This window comes from Pezoporus occidentalis, unplaced genomic scaffold, assembly GCF_034315485.1.
Source record: "Pezoporus occidentalis ecotype Australia unplaced genomic scaffold, CSIRO_AGI_Poc_V1 ctg32, whole genome shotgun sequence".
NCBI classification, from domain to species: Eukaryota; Metazoa; Chordata; class Aves; order Psittaciformes; family Psittacidae; genus Pezoporus; species Pezoporus occidentalis.
This window is the reverse complement of record NW_026915158.1, coordinates 2,626,059-2,644,721: the sequence shown is the minus strand read 5'-3', so window position 1 is coordinate 2,644,721 and position 18,663 is coordinate 2,626,059. Positions and strand designations below refer to the sequence as shown.

At 39.4% G+C, this 18,663-nt stretch overlaps 1 protein-coding gene across 1 annotated transcript in view; it reads left to right on the top strand.

Moving 5' to 3' along the window:
* The window catches only part of OCA2 (OCA2 melanosomal transmembrane protein), a 198,625-nt gene that overhangs the window by 65,215 nt on the left and 114,747 nt on the right, over positions 1-18,663 (top strand). Inside the window, exons 7-9 of the mRNA XM_062628602.1 lie at positions 2,745-2,902; positions 4,389-4,471; positions 4,832-4,985. Of these exons, the coding sequence (XP_062484586.1) occupies positions 2,745-2,902; positions 4,389-4,471; positions 4,832-4,985 (395 nt within the window). The remainder of the gene's footprint in view (positions 1-2,744; positions 2,903-4,388; positions 4,472-4,831; positions 4,986-18,663) is intronic.

Sequence of the window (18,663 nt, the reverse complement as noted above, 5' to 3'; positions counted from 1 at the left end):
TATGCCTGACTCATCCCAGGCTCCCTTTATAGTTCATAGAGAGAACCAATGCTTTTCATGAATGATTCCTCTCATCTTTGTGTGGTAGTCTAAAATGAAGCAATGATTTCTGTCTTAATAGCACTCTCTTTTCAGTGATGTTAAGGGAGTAACCAACTCAGATGCGGATGTCCACAGTATGGAACTATAAACTGTAGTGAACAAATACCAATTCAAAATTTTAGCCACTGCATCCATTCTGTTGTGTTGGCTACATAAGCTAAAAAAATGTAAAGTGAACTGAGGTGATTCTCACACACTCTTCAGTACCTTCTAGGAGCAGCTAGTTAGAAAACCAAGATCAGAAAAAAACAGGTTTAACTCTGAGCAGTGGACCCAGTCTTGAGCCAGATGTAAATATAGACAGCCACTGTGTAATGGTTCATAAAGCATACACAAAGGCAAATCCCTTGACAGGGTAATTCACAGCAGTAATATAATTTCAAGAATAGAACTACATAAAAATGAGGCAGCTTAGCTGAAGTGAAATAAAAAAATAAAAGCTCTGGCCGTAAATCTTGTCAGGGAGATTTTTTTGCTTTAGAGGCCCAAATTGGAGGCCGCATTACAAAAAAAGTTCAGAAAAGGCAAAAAGTCCCAGCAGAACAAAAGGGGATATTAGAAGTAAAAAGATAGTTTTCCCACAATTTAGTCACATCTGAGTGATTTAAATATAGAGGAAATCACATTCTGGCAATTTAAGGGAAATATAAAACCAAGATAAGGCAGAACAAAAACATTCTGAAAAGTAGCTTAATGAAAAAAAATTGCATTTTGATTCCTATAAACGTGGCTGAAGCTTTCTCCTGGTTTATTTTGATTCCACCTTTCATAAAGGCTGTGATCTGCTGCAGTATAACAATGGAATTATGACAGAGTCTCTAAATATTGTTTGGAGAAAGATAACTCTGATGGGATTTCAGAGCCTCAATGCAGACTGGTGAATGACATTCAGTTCCACTTGCAAGCAAAGGAGAACTGGTTTTGCTAGGACTCTTTCTGATAATTTTATAAATGCACAGAAAGGAATGGAAAAACTTCTTAAGTATCTCTATCTTTGTAGGAAAAGAAGGAAGGAACCACTCTTCTTGAAAATAAGGTTTAATTCTTCCCCCCTTTAATTTTAAGCATCCTTTATAATAGCTCCTGAATGTGTCATCTAGGTAATTACAGGATTTATTTTAAAAGTATTGCTTAAAAGGAAGCTGCTCTAATTATGTGCACCTGAAGCTTTTAAAGACATAAATTACTGGCTACACTCCTAATAAAAGGCATACTGTCAAGAGGTGTCCCAAATCATCAGGTTAATGACTTTAGGTCAGCTGGCCTTTCAGAAGGTATAATTAATGTCTCTAGTTAAAGGTATAGCTATAGCTCCTGTGGAAATTAATATTATGTATTAATTAGGACACAGAAAAATGGTGATGCCAAAACACACTTAAAACTCTTCAGAACCAGAAAAGAACTGTTGTAATTTGTATTTATGCTTGCTAAGGGCTGTGCATCTAAATTGTCCTGACAAGAGGTGTCTCCTGAATTGTTGCATCCAAGGCTATTTTTTTATCTTTTCTGTGTGATTCCTTTAAGCAAATAGATGCTTGGGAGTTTCATTCTTAAGGAGTGGCATCTGTGACACTGGTGCTGAGTGGTCCGCTCACTGGGCTAAGTGGGGTGACAGATTACTTTGCAACATCATGAGATCTGGTAGGGTCTTTTTTGGGCTATTGTGACAGAAATCTTTTCTCTAGATTCAGTTCTGCTGAGAGTGTGGACAGCCTAAGCTCTTTTAAAGATGAAAGACTCCTGCATGCATAATGTCACAAAGCTTTCCTAGCTGAGACTATATACTCCACCTCCCCGAAAAAGACTTGTCTACCATGGATGGCCCTACGGGGGCTCACTGGGAAGCAGGGCACAGTACTGCTTTGAGTTCCCTCTAGCTACACTGTATTTTTAATTCTCCCATTAAAATCTCCTGAGTTCTGTGGACAAAAAATGACTTTCTGGAAAAATCCTTCTGGTAGGTATGATCTTGTATGGCTTTTTGTGGAACAGGTTCACTCTTTTTAGTGTGCTCAATTAAATGTCAGATGATAAAAGTGTTAAGATACTCCAACATGTGATTAAGTTGCATGCTTTCACCAGAATATGTATGTATTAAATGAAGTCTTTTCCTTTTTTAAGAGTTTTTATTTTCTTGGTGGTGCCTTGGCTTTCTATCTGGTGAGTAAAATTTTGACCAGAAAGCAAATCCTCTGGCATGAATAGGACATTGACTCTTGTTTAGTTTCCCCATGGTTGGAGCTTCCACAGTGTTTTCCCCAATATAAATTCTATGACGTTTAAATTGCTGAGTTAATGATGCTGCCTTTCACGTGGCAAAAGCACTTAAAGAGGCTTAATTCCCTGCCTCTACACGTATTTCTGTATACTAATTTAGATCTTGGTACATGTACAGCGTCAGATAAAAACACTAGTGGTCTCAAAAAAAAACCCAAACCTAGAAAAGGACAGAACCTGGCCAAAGCAATGCTTCTTGGTGAGGAAGTAGGTATCTATTTTGTTCTTTTCATAGTTTCTTAAGCATTTTAGCTGAAGAATATGTTTTTCAATATAAGTTGACTAATCTATACTTTTTTGCTGATATTGCACAGCCTATGCTATTTTTTTACTGGAAATTTACACCTTAACAACTTTATTAACAGCTATGAATCTGACCGATTTTCATGATTCTTCCCTGCTAAAGTTAGACATAGGAGGCCCATTTGTAGAAGATGTAGCTGATGACCAAACAGAGGAGTACATTGTAGTACAAATCAGCCAGTCTGAAGATGCTGGATCAAGAAGGAGACACCAGCAGCAGGTGATGGTCTTTAAATTTTTGAGATGTTTTATCACTTGTATTTCCATCACCATTGTGCAAACTAAATTGTTGTGCTTTTCACTGCTGTGAGGTGTGTCAATGTCAGCATTAAAAAACTTGTTCTAATAAGAGTAAAGTTGCACATTCTTTTGTCTGTGTAGGATTTCCTTTAGCTTCCTATATTAAAATTTTGTAAAATTTATGCCCCTTGCCTGACACTTAGCATGGAAGTTCTTGTGTTTAAAATTGGCAATGTTTCAAAAGTTGTCTTAGAAAGAGAAATAAGTGCAAAGTGCCTTTTTGCACTCACTAAAATACATTTTCACATTTTATTGCAAATTCTTTTCTTAAATGTGTCACATTTATTTGCTTTGTTTCTCTTAAGGCTTTGTCATTGCTGATGTTTTCTAAAAAGTTCCTGCTCTTCTCTTCCAGATAACTTAGCAAAGGAGGATCTTTTACAGCCTGTCATTGTTTATCACTGAAAAATAAAAATAAGCTTCATCATTTAATAAATAGCATTGACATACAAACAACTGCCTGCCATTCTGTTTACATAATGGGATGGCCTTCCTCTACCGGTGACAGCGCAGCTGAACGATGCCATCAATATTCCTGCTTTCACCCTACCTCATAGTCTACAGCAAAAGATTAGTCCCACTACCTCAACATGGCAGACAACACCATAATGACAATTACTCTTTAATCCGCACAACCCCACAATGAGGAGGCTGCTGTGACCTGTGCTGTCAACAGCAATCCCCAAGCAGCCTTCATGCTGCTGTGGGGCAGCCAGTGGAGAGCTGGCTGCAGCAGCTCACCTCTGCTGGCATATCAGTGGAGGTCTTGACATGACTGAAGGAGTAGGTACCCAAGTTAACCTCCCCTGCTTGTCAGACACTTGTGTCAGATGTCCCAGGCTGGCTGATTAAGCTGTTTTTTATTGCACTTCGTAGCATATAGGGCCAGGACAGGCATAGGATTTAGGTCCTTGCGTGAATATCAGTGTGTAGTAATGAACAAAGTGTTTTTTTTCTGAAGATATTTTTAATTTATTTTTTCTGGAAAATCAGCAAACAGTAATTTTGTTTATTGAAATTCTACCATGTCTGGGGGTATGACATTGCTCCTGGGCCTTTCGTCATCTCTACCTCATGTGTGTCAGTTTTCTTCCCAGGCAGTTTTTGGGAGTGAACCACATTGTTGCTTCTGAGTCTTAGGTGCTCCCTGTAGTCAATATAAAGTGTGATTTGGCATCCTGTCTCTCCTGCACCTCCTGGATGCATCTCTCACTTCACTGATTGAGTGAGGGAATGAGTTTGCTTCAATCAGGTGGATTAATTTAGACTGATGTGTGTTATGCCCTGTCCTAAATTCTCCTAATTGAACAGGAGAGAGAACAAAAAGGAATAAAACTCTACAGCAGAGATATATCACTCACTTTCACTGACTTTTGATATTGCAAAATGTTCTTAATCTCTTTCAGGTGGCATACAACTGGTCTCTATCTTTAAGTTCAAGAAGAAATCAGCAAATCATCACAACAAGAACCTTTCAGATACCAAACAGGTTGGCTAAGAGAGACTGAGAAATGTTTCATTGAAATAGTAGTTTACTTAGACCTGACTGAAAAAATAGCTAATGTTTTAAAATAATCAACCACTGTCTGTTTCAGAGGAGCAGGAAAGGATGACATTTTGTTGCTTTTTAATGGATTTACAAGGCTAGTTTGTACTTTAGTTGCTTTCTAAACAATGCTATTTAGAGGTGTAGAATGAAAATGTTACGAAGTTGCTTGTGATTGTAAATATACAACACATGCACAAATATTTATAGGTACTGAATATAAAATTAATGCATAAATAAAACTAATGCTATTATTTCATTCCAGAAATAAGCAAAACTTCTTTTTTTTCTTTCTTCCATCAGAGGCACCATCTTCATAAACATTCAAGCTTTCCTACAGGGGCCTGGAAGTGTTCCTCTCTCCATGAAGCATCAATATCTCCATGCAAATATAGAGGCACAAGTAACAATTGCGTCCATCATATTAGTAGGTGTCTACGTGCTGATCATACTGGAAGTAAGCCAGCTTTGTACTTTGATTTTATTTTTCCCCTACATTATAAATGGAGCATAAGGAAGGGTTTTATTGGTGGGTTTTAATATACTTTTAATATATGTATGTGGATCCTTGGTGTACTATCTGTGTTGCTAGTGGCATGAATACGATACATGTGAGGAAATTGTTCTGAATTGTGACTAATTTTGGCAAGTTATATTAATGTTACAGTGATCTTGTGTATTTTTCTATTAGCATCTATTAGAGTTTTAGCATTTTCACAGAATTGTAATTTGGCTGTGAGAGTGAAAATTAGTCTAGGTTATAAAAGGAGTGTAAAACATCTTTTAAAGTGAATTCTTTTCCAAGATGATAACCAAAGTTTTTTTCTTTATCTTATTTCCTTCTCTAAGGCACTTCAAACTATGAATCTAGTGTACCTTTAAAAGGTTAAACTGAGCACGCTTTGTAATGAGTGACATTTAGAAATTCTTTTACTGTATTATTTTATGAGGAAATTGAATATGAGTTAACCTGAAGAACTGAAAGGACAGGGAATTTTAAATATATATTGCAACTTCTTTCCAAAGCCTTGAGGTACCAAACACAATAAAAATGCATTGCATAAGCACTAAGGATGGAAAACATGTCCAAAACAGCACAAAGCTCCAACTGACTTTTCTGAAATGAAAACACTGTCTGATTATCTTAAAACAAGATTGGAAGGAGAATGTTTGTTTTTATTATTTTTTTTTTAATTCATGTAAGCATCCAGTCTGTCAGTGAATTGTCCAAGTTGAATCACACCTGATTTACATGAGTATGAAACAGAGAAGTGAATCAAATTAAGTCTTCAAGGTATTCCATTGCAAATATGTCCCAGCAGGCTCATTTTATTTCCACATTCCTTGTGTATTTTAACTATCCATCCTGTTAACAGCTAAAATTGTAAGTTGAACGCCTTTTAATCAAATATCAATAATGGGTACACAAAAAATGACAGATGCTTTAGACATTTAGATTATGTTCAGCAACAGTGATTTATTTATGAAGCTAAAAATGCCTCTACGTACTTTATAGATGAGCAAAGAGATATATTAAAAGTGTGGAGGGGGATTGGACTAGATTTTACTATAAATATATGTAGGCATGCAGCGCAGCACCAAAATAATCTTAATACTTATAAATGCAGTTTTCAGCACCCCAAGTATGCAAACCTTTAAAAATTGCAAAAAAAAATCAGTTTTTTAATGTACGTAAAAGGTGGTTTTGTGCTTCATCCTAGAAAGCTGCTTTGGAGCAATTTATGTGTAAAAGGAAATAAAGGCTTGAAAGTGAAAAGCAAAGGCAAGCAAAGTATGTATTTCCCTGTAATTTCTAAGGAAAAGCTTTAAAACAGCTCTTTAGCTTATTGTTCCTGTGAAAAATCAAGAAAAAATTCTGTTGTAGGCAGAAAAAATATTTACTCAAATTCAAAGGTATAAATAGATACTTGTAAGTAAAATTTTAGAATTTTAAAATGTGAAAAGTCACCTTTTGCATCATGATATTATCTGTTTTCCCCATAACACCTGTAGGAATGACAAGTGCTACAACCGGAGTAAATTTTAAACTATGAATATATAAGCTTGAAATAACTGTCATAGAATCAGAACTTGACTGTTGTTTGGTTTCCTCAGAGATCTCTTGCAAGAGACTGATGTAAATGTTGTTAGACTATGTAATAGTAGTTTACCTTATATTCAATGCTTATAACTTTAGTGCCTGAAGTCCTGCTCTCTCAACACATTGCTCTCTCTATTCCATTAGCAGTTATCACTGTTACAGAAATCAATTGGTGTTGCTGTAGGAGAGATCTCTCATGGATTTTCATTCAGTGTTGCTGCTCTCCATCTTTTACCAGTTTTTATTATTTTCCTGTGTTTTATCGATTATTATTGGCAAAACGGGTTAAACCTCAGATGGTGTTGACATGCTAAACAAGGTTTAGAGCTATATTTTTGCATATTTTCTTACATTAATGAAGAAAGAAGCAGCACTTTTATCTGTTATGACTCACAAAAGCCACTTGAAAGTGTGCCTCTTGCTCCTCCTGCACAGCACTTTTCTCAGAACATGAATTGTAGATCTTGTGCCCACAACCTCCTCAACCCCACTGTCCTAATCTTTTAATCTTTCCTTCCCCTTCTCCCATTGCCCTTTTCTACCTTAGTCACCAGGGAGTGTGCAGAACAGACTGCAAAGGCTTCTGCCTCCTGCAGCTACAGATGATGGGAAAAGCTGGTGAAGTAAGAGGTTCCTGTTGGAAAATGAAGTACATTTACTGTGAACTGTAATTTTCTCAAAACTTTCACCACTGTAGAGACACAGAGTAAATTCTGCTTTGAGGCAGCTCTTTGCTTCTATGTTGGCATCAAATCCCCAGGAGGTCAATGCATGTCATGGGCCACTCATCAGTGGAGAATTCTTATTGTCTCAGGGTACGCTGCTTTTCATAAAACACAGTACTTAATTTCTTCAGATATTTATTTAAAGTGTTCTTTCTTTTGAAATGGATTGCATGTTACATATTCCTGAAATGCAAATTTCTGGTAAAAGAAGATGCCTTTTTCCCTCTTTGATTTCTAATGTGTTTTTTTTTAAGCTTACTACAAATGAGTATTTTCTTCAATCCAAGTCTGTCCCTTGAAATTTTGATATATTGCTTTTAACTTTCTTTAGATGGACATCTCTTAGTTACATTTTCTGTTTGAAATCTGTGGGTTTTGGTTTTTTTTTCCCCATGTAATCATCCTTTCCTTCAGTAAGTAGACATTCATTCTCTTGAAATTGATTTTTCTTTAAATATCGATAAGTTGCCTCGTTGCATTTCAGTCTTCTCTCCCCTGCCCTTCTCTTAGAGGAGAAAGGAGAAAAAACATCTGCTTCTTTTGTTATTTTTTAATTAATCTAAACTCTATTATTTTATAGACTTGTTGAAAACAAATATTTCGTTTTGTTCTTGGAAGCCTACACAGCACAGGAAATTAATCCAAGTGCATGTTTAAAAGCAAGAAAAAAGTGTGCCAGGTTTACCTTTGTTGATCTCGGCTTTTACCATCTGACCCTTCAGGTTTACTGATAAACATAGTTAAGATTTGATATAAGCATGCTTTCACTTTGGTCTACAGGGACATGTGGTGTAAAGTGCTGATGTACAGAGTTCTGCGCTAATGTTGCTGTACTAAATTAGTTCACAATGTATTTCAAGATATGCTTTTTCTAGTTTTGATCCTCAAAACGCATAGCCTCTTTTGATTAAGAACTTAAAAAAAAAAGAACTTAGAAAATTTAATTTTTACATTTTTATGCTCCAAACATCTTTGTTCTTTCAGCTAAGAATGCACTTTGTCTTTTGCCTTCTTTTATTTCCATTCTTTTTCCAGCAAAGCCTTTTTCTATGTTTGTAACTAAAAAGAGACTCTTTATACCCCATTCACTCAGGTTCAGTAGGAAGTGGTGTATGATTTCTGGTGGTACAGCATAGACAAGTAAAAAGTAGAATGGATAAAATCTCATTGTTTCTTCTTTTCAATACTGTAAGATAGCTTTGATTTTCTTCTTTTGCCTATATTTGTATACACAGAGAATAGGATAATATGCTCGTTATTCTGTTAATATTAAGAAGTTTTATTGGTAATTGGAAAAGTTTATTGAGTTGACAAAGCTCTTACTAGTAATTCTTAACTGCATATTTGCAGCTGTGTTGAAGCTACATTAATTAAAAATATGTAAGGAGGAATGTTAAAAATTTATTATTAATTTGAATGATTGTGTGCTCTTGTCCCATATTTTCCTTTAATAATATATTTATTTTGTGTTGTGGCTTAAAATGCAGTGTTAGCTGTTTATGATGCTTAAATGAGCCAGCAGAAACAAATAAGAAGGTAATGAGCTTTTTAAAGCTATTTTATAAAACATTTTATTTAGTTGGGAGAAAAGACAGAATAGTATTTATTTTATTAAATTAAGAAAAAAAAAAAAAGAAGCAATACTAGTAGCACATCAAATGGCAGAAAAGTGACACCAGTAAGTATCAGAAATTCTGTAAGAGCCTCTAGAGGGCTTGCTTAATCACCGGAGCTATCATTCAGTTTCATATCTTGTCTGGTAGGTAGGCCTGTGAATGATCTTGCCAGGATATTTCAAATGGCATTTTAATGATCTGACATCTTGAATAACATTTACACGTCTGTATTTCTCCTTAAAACAGAACTACTTGAAAGTGCAAGATCTGGCTTTAAAAGTTCTAGCTTTTTACTAGCATGAATTATTAGCCTATAATAATAATTTCTATTACTTTAATGGAAATAGAGAGTGTTGGTTTCTCTTCATATTACTTTTCTATTATTAACTAGCTTAAATTATGAATAAACATCTGCTAAGCTTAATTTCTTTAACTCAAAACAGAGTGATTTTTAATAGCATCTAACCAGCAGAAATTAGCTGCAGACAGCAAAATTTAGATATGGTTCAGTCTGACCATTTTTCTATTATTGTGGGCTGGTTGAACCAATGTTTTCTCGCAGGAAGCATTTTTACAAATAAAATAAGATGTTTGTTATTACTGCTGTCTGTGTTCACACAGTCCAGTTTTTGCTTATTTCCAGTAATAAGGCTGTTTATCTGTACATGGAACATTATGCTTTGGAGAGGGAATAGGAAAACAGGAGAGATATTCACTGTTACACAAAATGTAATACTAAGTGATGGCAGTAGGCTAATCTTAAGGGAGAATTTTTCCAATGAGGAGTCACAGGAACTAATGATGTGCTTACTCAACATGGTTTGTCACTTCCCATCCATTCTCCTATTGATCTGTCTTTAAATATAGACAGAGTGTGGATTAGAGTGTTCCCTCCAGCACATATATCCTATGAAGAGATTGGTAGCAAAGGGACAGAAGAAAATCCATGGTGTTTATTGGAAAAGACTGTAAAAAAGAAAATTGTAGCTGCTGCTCTCCCTGAATTTTGTGGTGGATATAATATCCCTGCTGCTATTGCTTTCATTTGTGCTAGGATGGAAATATTGTGAAGAGGAATTAAAACGCTGCTGCAGGAGTCAACAGAAAATTAGGGTAGGATTCTCAGAACAAAACTATCTATCCTCCTCAGTGAAGAGTCTGAGCCACACCTCATTGGGCAAGAAGAGCTCAAGATCGGAGCATCCCGACATGTAGGAAGTCAAGGAAGAGGGCCAGGAGACCTGCATGGCTAAATAGGGAATAGCTGGGTATGCTCAAGTGGAAGAGGAGAGTTTACAGGTCATGGAAGGAGGGGCTGGCCACTTGGGAGGAATATAAGGCTGCTGCTAGAGGATGTAGGAAGGCAGCTAGGATGGCTAAGGCCTCCTTAGAATTAAATCTGGTGAGAGGGGTCAAGGACAGCAAAAAGAGCTTTTTCAAATACATGGCAGATAAAACTAACACCAGAGGCAATGTAGGCCCACTGACGAACGGGATGGGTGCCCTGGTGACAGAAGATACAGAGATGGCAGAGTTACTGAATGCCTTCTTTGTCTCTGTCTACTCTGCTGCAGGCAGTCCTGAAGAGCCCTGTACCCCTGAGACCTTAGATGAAGTCAGGTCAACGGAGCGGTTTGCCTTAGTCGATGAGGAATGGGTTAGAGACCAGTTGAGCAATCTGGACTTCCATAAATCCATGGGTCCAGATGGGATGCACCCGCGGGTGCTGAGGGAACTGGTGGAAGTCATTGCTAGACCACTCTCCATCATCTTTACCAAGTCCTGGGAAACTGGAGAGGTGCCTGAGGACTGGAGGAAAGCAAATGTCACTCCAGTCTTCAGAAAGGGCAAGAAGGAGGACCCGGGTAACTATAGACCGGTCAGCCTCACCTCCATCCCTGGGAAAGTGATGGAACACCTTATCCTTGGTGCCATCTGAAGGCATATCAAGGATAAGAGGGTTATGAGGGGCAGTCAACATGGCTTCACCAAAGGGAAATCATGCTTGACCAATCTCTTAGCCTTTTATGAGGAAATAACACGGTGGATGGATGGTGGCAGAGCGGTGGATGTGGTCTACCTTGACTTCAGCAAAGCATTTGACACAGTCTCCCACAGCATCCTCACAGCTAAATTGAGGAAGTGTGGACTGGATGATCAGGTAGTGAGGTGGACTGTGAACTGGCTGAAGCAGAGAAGCCAGAGAGTTGTAGTCTATGGGGCGGAGTCTAGTTGGAGGCCTGGAACTAGTGGAGTGCCTCAAGGGTCAGTACTGGGACCGGTATTATTTAATATATTCATCAATGATTTAGATGAGGGAATTGAGTGTACTATCAGCAAGTTTGCTGATGACACTAAGCTGGGAGGAGTGGCTGACACGCCAGAAGGCTGTGCTGCCATCCAGCGAGACCTGGACAGGCTGGAGAGTTGGGCAGGGAATAACTTGATGAAATATAACAAGGGAAAGTGTAGAGTCCTGCATCTGGGCAGGAACAACCCCAGATTCCAGTATAGGTTGGGGAACGACCTGTTAGAGAGCAGTGTAGGGGAGAGGGACCTGGGGGTCCTAGTGGATGACAGGATGACCATGAGCCAACACTGTGCCCTTGTGGCCAAGAAGGCCGATGTCATCCTGGGGTGTATTAGAAGGGGGGTGGTTAGTAGGTTGAGAGAGGTCCTCCTTCCCCTCTACTCTGCGCTGGTGAGACCGCATCAGGAATATTGTGTCCAGTTCTGGGCCCCTCAGTTCAAGAAGGACAGGGAGCTGCTGGAGAGAGTCCAGCGCAGGGCAACGAAGATGATTAAGGGAGTGGAGCATCTCCCTTATGAGGAAAGCCTGAGGGAGCTGGGTCTCTATAGTTTAGAGAAGAGGAGACTGAGGGGTGACCTTATTAGTGTATATAAATATATAAAGGGGGAGTGTCACGAGGATGGAGCCAGGCTCTACTCAGTGGCAAACAATGATAGGACAAGGGGTAATGGGTACAAACTGGAACACAAGAGGTTCCACTTAAACTTGAGAAGAAACTTCTTCTCAGTGAGGGTGACGGAACACTGGAACAGGCTGCCCAGGGAGGTTGTGGAGTCTCCTTCCCTGGAGACATTCCTGTGTAACATTATCTAGGTGTTGCTGCTCCGGCAGGGGGATTGGACTAGATGATCTTTTGAGGTCCCTTCCAATCTCTAGAATACTGTGAAACTGTGAATAAAAGTTTGCCCTTAGTTGCCCCTCTGTCTGGGGATGAGAGGGAACAAAACTGCATAAGATTGGGGCAGAAAGGGAAAGCCGGTGCCCCTGGGTGTGCTGGCCAGCTTCTGGCAGGCAAGGATGCTCTCCTGCACACTTTTCCTTCCTTGAGAGACTACTGTCCTGACCTGGGAAGAGAGAAGGCTGCCTTGATATTGTCTTGGTTACCTGCAGTGTTTTATGCTGAGATAGAAATGGAGCCAAAAGGTAGGGCCTGGAGAGTGAACTTCCTAGTCTAAACCAGAAATCAGAAGTGTTGTGACTCTGGGCATTGCGTGGAACCTGAATCCTATGTAGTGAAACCTAAATCATAAAATCCAGTAGAAAAATTTAGCTTGAATTAAAATCTAGCCTCCTCTGAATCACGTGGGCTGCATCCTTCTAGGGCAGCATGGAATAGTGTATCTGCTTTGGAGTCCCTATCACCGCAAAGCACCATCACCATTCAAAAGTATACTCTAAATTTCTTTTTCCCTACCCAGCTGAAAATGAGCAATATAATAAGAGCAGACTTAGAATCATAGAGCCATAGAATAGTTAGGGTTGGAGAGGAACTTAAGATCATCTAGTTCCAACCCCTGTGCCATGGGCAGGGACACCTCACACTAAACCATGCTGCCCAAGGCCTCGTCCAACCTGGCCTTGAACACCGCCAGGGATGGAGCATTCACAACTTCCCTGGGAAGCCCATTCCAGTGCCTCACCACCCTAACAGGAAAGAACTTCCTCCTTATGTCCAATCTAAATTTCCCCTAAGTTTTAACCCGTTACCCCTTGTCCTATCACTACAGTCCCTAATGAAGGGTCCCTCCCCAGCATCCCTATAGGCCCCCTTCAGATACTGGAAGGCTGCTATGAGGTCTCCACGCAGCCTTCTCTTCTCCAGGCTGAACAGCCCCAACTTTCTCAGCCTGTCTTCATACGGGAGGTGCTCCAGTTCCCTGATCATCCTTGTGGCCTTCCTCTGGACTTGTTCCAACAGTTCCATGTCTTTATTTATGTTGAGGACACCAGAACTGCACACAATACTCCAGGTGGGGTCTCAGGAGAGCAGAGTAGAGGGGCAGGATCACCTCCTTCAACCTGCTGGTCACACTCCTTTTAATGCAGCCCAGGGTACGGTTGGCTTTCTGGGCTGCAAGCGCACACTGAAGCCAGCTCATGTTCATTTTCTCATCAACCAACACCCCCAAGTCCTTCTCCACAGGGCTGCTCTGAATCTATTCTCTGCCCAACCTGTAGCTGTGTCTGGGATTGCTCTGACACAGGTGTAGGACCTTGCACTTGGCATGGTTAAGCTTCATGAGGGTGGCCTCAGCCCACCTCACAAGTGTGTCAAGGTCTCTCTGGATGGCATTCCTTCCCTCCAGCGTATCAACCGAACCACACAGCTTGGTGTCATTGGCAAACTTGCTGAGGGCGCACTCAATCCCACTGTCCATGTCAGTGACAAAGATGTTGAACAAGACCGGTCCCAACACCAATCCCTGAGGGACACCACTCGTTACTGGTCTCCAGCTGGACATTGAGCCATTGACCACGACTCTTTGCATGCAGCCATCCAGCCAGTTCTTTATCCACCGAGTGGTCCACCCATCAAATTGATGTCTCTCCAATTTAGAGACAAGGATGTCATGCGGGACAGGGTCAAATGCTTTGCACAAGCCCAGGTAGGTGATGTCAACTGCTCTGTCCATCAGTTCTGTAGCCCCATCATAGAAGGCCACCAAATTGGTCAGGCAGGGTTTCCCTTTAGTGAAGCCATGCTGGCTGCCACCAAGCACCTTGTTGCTTTTCATGTCCCTTAGCATGCCTTCCAGGAGAATCTGCTCCAAGATTTTGCCAGGCACAGAGGTGAGACTGACTGGTCTGTAATTCCCTGGGTCATCCATTTTCCCCTTCTTGAAAATTGGGGTTATATTTCCCTTTTTCCAGTCGTCGGGAACTTCCCCTGGCTGCCATGATTTTTCAAATATGATGGCCACTGGCTTATCAACTTCATTTGCCAGCTCCTTCAGGACTTGTGAATTGACTTCATCAGGTCCATGGACTTGCACACATTCAGGTCTTGCAGTCTCCACGAATAATACTTTTAAGACATAAACTAAGGGTGTGCATTTGGAATGGTATCAAGGTATGCAAAGCAGGAACAGGCAGCAAAACCTGCTGAGATAGGTGTTGGAGGACTGCATTGAACAAACGCATCCCGACACGTGGTGAATCTTCTGTCCTGTCCCCCAGAGTGGAATACACACCCTAGAAGTTCTCCCAGAAAGAACAGCCTGTGACTGACCTAGCAACTAAACTGCCTGGACTATCAAGGCTTAAGGTCATTCCCTGCCTTTCTCTTATTTAAGAGAAGGGTGTGACCTCTGTGCATTTTGAGAGACTCAAAATGACTTCAAAGCAGCTCTGCAGGAGAATCTTTGCAACACTGAAAGTTGCTGCTTATGATGAGCATTGGATCAGTACACCTGAGGCGCCTGGATTTCTGCTGCTTGGATAGAGCCACTGTCATCAACAAGGAGTCTCCAACGGACAAAGCCAATACCAGTTAGATAAGCTACAGTCACTTTTACTTGCTATAACTGCAGCAAAAAGGGTGTAAATGAAGCAGAGTGCTGTAAGGCAAGTATAGGATAAGTTTAAATTCAAACAAAAATACGGTATAACAGCAAGCAAAATCCCCAGCTCAATATCTTGTAACAATGGTTTTGTATTATTACTATAAATATTGATTTTACACTGACTGTTGCCTAATTGATAGATCTATCTTCTTAGATGTCTGGCTCTGCTCTGATTATGTGTGCTTTAAGGAAAAATACCTTCTTTTTGGGTGCTATGGTACTTCTGTAGTATGTAAATTGTCCTTAATTGAGAAATTACTAGGAAAAAGTTGCCACTGGATGGTGCTGCTTGCTATTCTAAGGAATTGATAGGATTGTCCACTTTAAAAGATATTGTTGCCCAGGCTTCACTTTATGCAGAATGTAATTTTTTGAAATAATAGGAGTCATATTTTCAACAGTAAGTGTAAAAACTAATTTCCAAATTTTCATTTTCTATTTTCTGTTGCCTTTTAAAACTAATTTTGAACTGCATTTTGTTCAATTTTTGAAAGACTGTCAAACACATACGTATTGCCCTCCCTTGCATACTGTGCATGACGTTGCAGGTTGTTTTTTTTCCTTTCTTGAGACAGGCAATAGAACATTAAATTAGCTTAATTGAATGCTGATGTTCAGCTTCTACCCTGCCTATGGCAACCAAAGGGCCATGAAGCCTAAAAATTTTAACAGGGTGATAGAACACACATACACTTCTAATGCACAAAATCAGGGATAAGAACCACTCAGCTTCTTTTTGGGCCTCAAGTGGTGTCTTCCTTCAGCAAGAGCAAGGGCAAAAGTAAGTAAAAAAGCATGAGAGAGTGTAGGTGGCAGGCATGGAGCAAGATGTGAGAAGAAAGGCAGAGAAGAAAACTGGAGTGAGAGAGACATCAGTGATTAAAGACTCCCCAGAGGAACTGCTGGCTAGAGCTGAAAGCTTCCTATAAAGGTAATGTGAGTGCTGAGTTTGACGTACTTTTGTTCATAGTGCATGGCTGTAATTCCGTATGGTCATATTACCCTAATATTGGAAGAAGACTGACAAAGATTCACACAGGGGAAGTAAAATAGGTTTGCTTTTTGGGATTTGCTCCATGTAATTTCTTTATGAGAAATTCACAGACTCATTAGTCTTGAGGATGCTGAGATAACTGGGGAAATACAGATGGTGGCATCTTCTTCAGTTTCAGAAGACATTCCGAAACTGCAAAGATGGTCTTGCAGCCCCACCCCCAAATTGTGCGTTTAGGGCACAAAACTGAGTATACATTGGGAATAATATCAAGGCATGTGGAATGGATGGAGACAGCAAAGTCTGCTGAAATAGGTGCTGGAGGACAGGACTGATCCTTGCAAGAAGGTTTTGCAAGACTGAAAGCTTGTTGCCAGGCCAGCCTGTTGATATACCAAGGCTTGGGACATGCCAGCCCACAGTAGTGGTCTGATTTATCCTCTTCAAGGTAACATCTGTCCTTTTTTTAATGGCTCATGACCAGATCTATCTACTTTAGTCACACAGCAAATATTTCTTGTAGCTAAAACATTACAGAAGTGAGGTGCCTTGGCTTATACATATGATCACCATCCTCTCTTTCCACAGGACTCCACTTTCTATTAATCTGACCTAACTCAAGACCCTGATTTACAGAATATCAGCTCATTCATTTCTCTATGCCTCTGTCCAATTTTACATAAAGTCAAAACCCTCGAATTCATTGCAAATAAAAAGACTCACTTTTAGGATTTGGCTCTGAGGGGCTCTGCGACTATCAGATGTTACTGGATATTCCCCTTCTAGTGTTTCCTGGAGGTGTATAAAAATAATTTTCTTACATCTGAGACATCCCAACAGGCAGAGGCCAGAAAACATCTGCCAGTGGCTATAATGATAGAGATATGACAGACTCTTATTTTTTTTTTTTTTTGTATGAATCTGATAGAAATATTTACTAAGCGTGATGCTATATACCTTTTTATTCCCAATTGTTATTAGCAATATTCTGTGGTGAGAAGTTATTTCAAAACCAGACTCTACTTAGAAGTCTAGCAGTCATTTCGACCTTCATTATATATGAATAATCCCTCTTCTTGATCCTCTGATCTGTATAAATGTTGTTTCCCTCCTTACTTCCTGGATCCACAATCCTTTTTCCAGCTGTTTTTTTTTTTTTTGTTTCCAAGGCATGAAAATATAAGGGTTACAATAGTTTTGTTCATCCCATTAAATAAGGATATGTTTATCCTTGCATCCTTCTAGTGCTACTTTGAACCAGTTAATTCAATATTCCATATCAGCATGAATCTTTAGCCCATCCAATTTTCTCTACAAGCAGCAAGTGCTGGTATCACCGAGTAAAAAAGCTCACAGACAGTGAAAAGATTATGCACCTTATTCATTCAAATCCTTTGATAGAGCTATGGAGTAACAAATACTTTTGCAAAATCTAGAAACAGCTCATAGATTTTCTATATAGAATAGGGGAATGAATTAATAAATAATTTATTCACAGAAAATAATTTGATCTCCTTAAGTCACTCTCTCTCCCTCTCCTCCTATGCAGTTGTGTTGTACATATAGAGAGAATTGTTGTCAGCTGGTGAAACTTTCTGGCTTACTGTAGTTACTTAATCATTGAATTTCAGGGTTATTCTTCCTAGAAAAAACTCCCCAAATATCCCTACTTTGTATTTCTTAGACTGCTCAATCAACATACCATAGGAAAAACAGTGAACTAATACAGGTGTTAGGTGCCTTGGATACCATATAGTATTACTTTTAATCACCTTCTGTTTAAAGATAATCATCTTGTGTAGTGCCATCTTATATTTTGAAACATTGTATTAGAAAGTGGCAAATTGCTGCCTTCTATGCCTTTCCCTAAGGCAGGGTTGCTTATACCATGACCTTCTCCGCTGACATTGAATTCAAGCAGGTGATTTGGCATGCTATCTGAATGAAAACAAACATTATAGCAGAATGTCGTAGGTGGGTGCTTTCTTACCTTGGGGTTGTGCAGATGTTTGTTAGGGGTTACACAGTTTGCTATAGAATCTGATGTTGATATTAAAGAAAACCCCAAGCAAGTCTTTTAGAGCTAAGAATTTGTCTGTAAAAATCGCTTATTGATGTATAGCGAATGTTCTGGGGTTTTTGTTTTGGGATCTTTTTTTGTTTCCCCCCTCTGCCTCCTCCCCCCAGTTACAGGGATCAGCCCTTTATAGTGCAATTAAGAATGCATGTTAGTACTAAAATATGCAGTAAGCTGTTGATCCAGGGTTAGTTGGTTTTTTTTCAAGCAAGGCATACTTATTATGCACCGTGATGCAGTTTTGATATATTTTTACTTATTAAAAGGATATTAATAATAAGATTTTGTAAGAAATTTGACATAGTGTAAAGTCATATTTTATGATTCATGTGTCTGCATATGTAGGGTACACAGAGATAATGTCCTAATCTGCAGACAAAGATAGAAATAGATGTTCTTGCTGTTACTGATTTTTGTAATGCTTGTTAAAACTTTGGGATACACATAATCTTTCAGCAGCTGTACCTTACATGGCTGCCTCAAGAAGTGATTTAGTCCACCCCTGAGTACTGCATCAGTGTAAGTCATACTTTCTAAACTATGTCAAGCAGTTCCCTTTTGCTTCATTAAAATCCTCACAGAATTTACTTGTTACTGCTTAACTAAGTAATTCTAAGGCAATTAATTTTCCATTATCATTCATTTTGCACTAGCTGTTGAGACACATCCACTGTAAGGGGTTCCCATGTGCTGGGAAGAGTGCCTCACAGCTGAAAAAGCTGCAGTACTGTTTCTGCAGAGCTCGTGT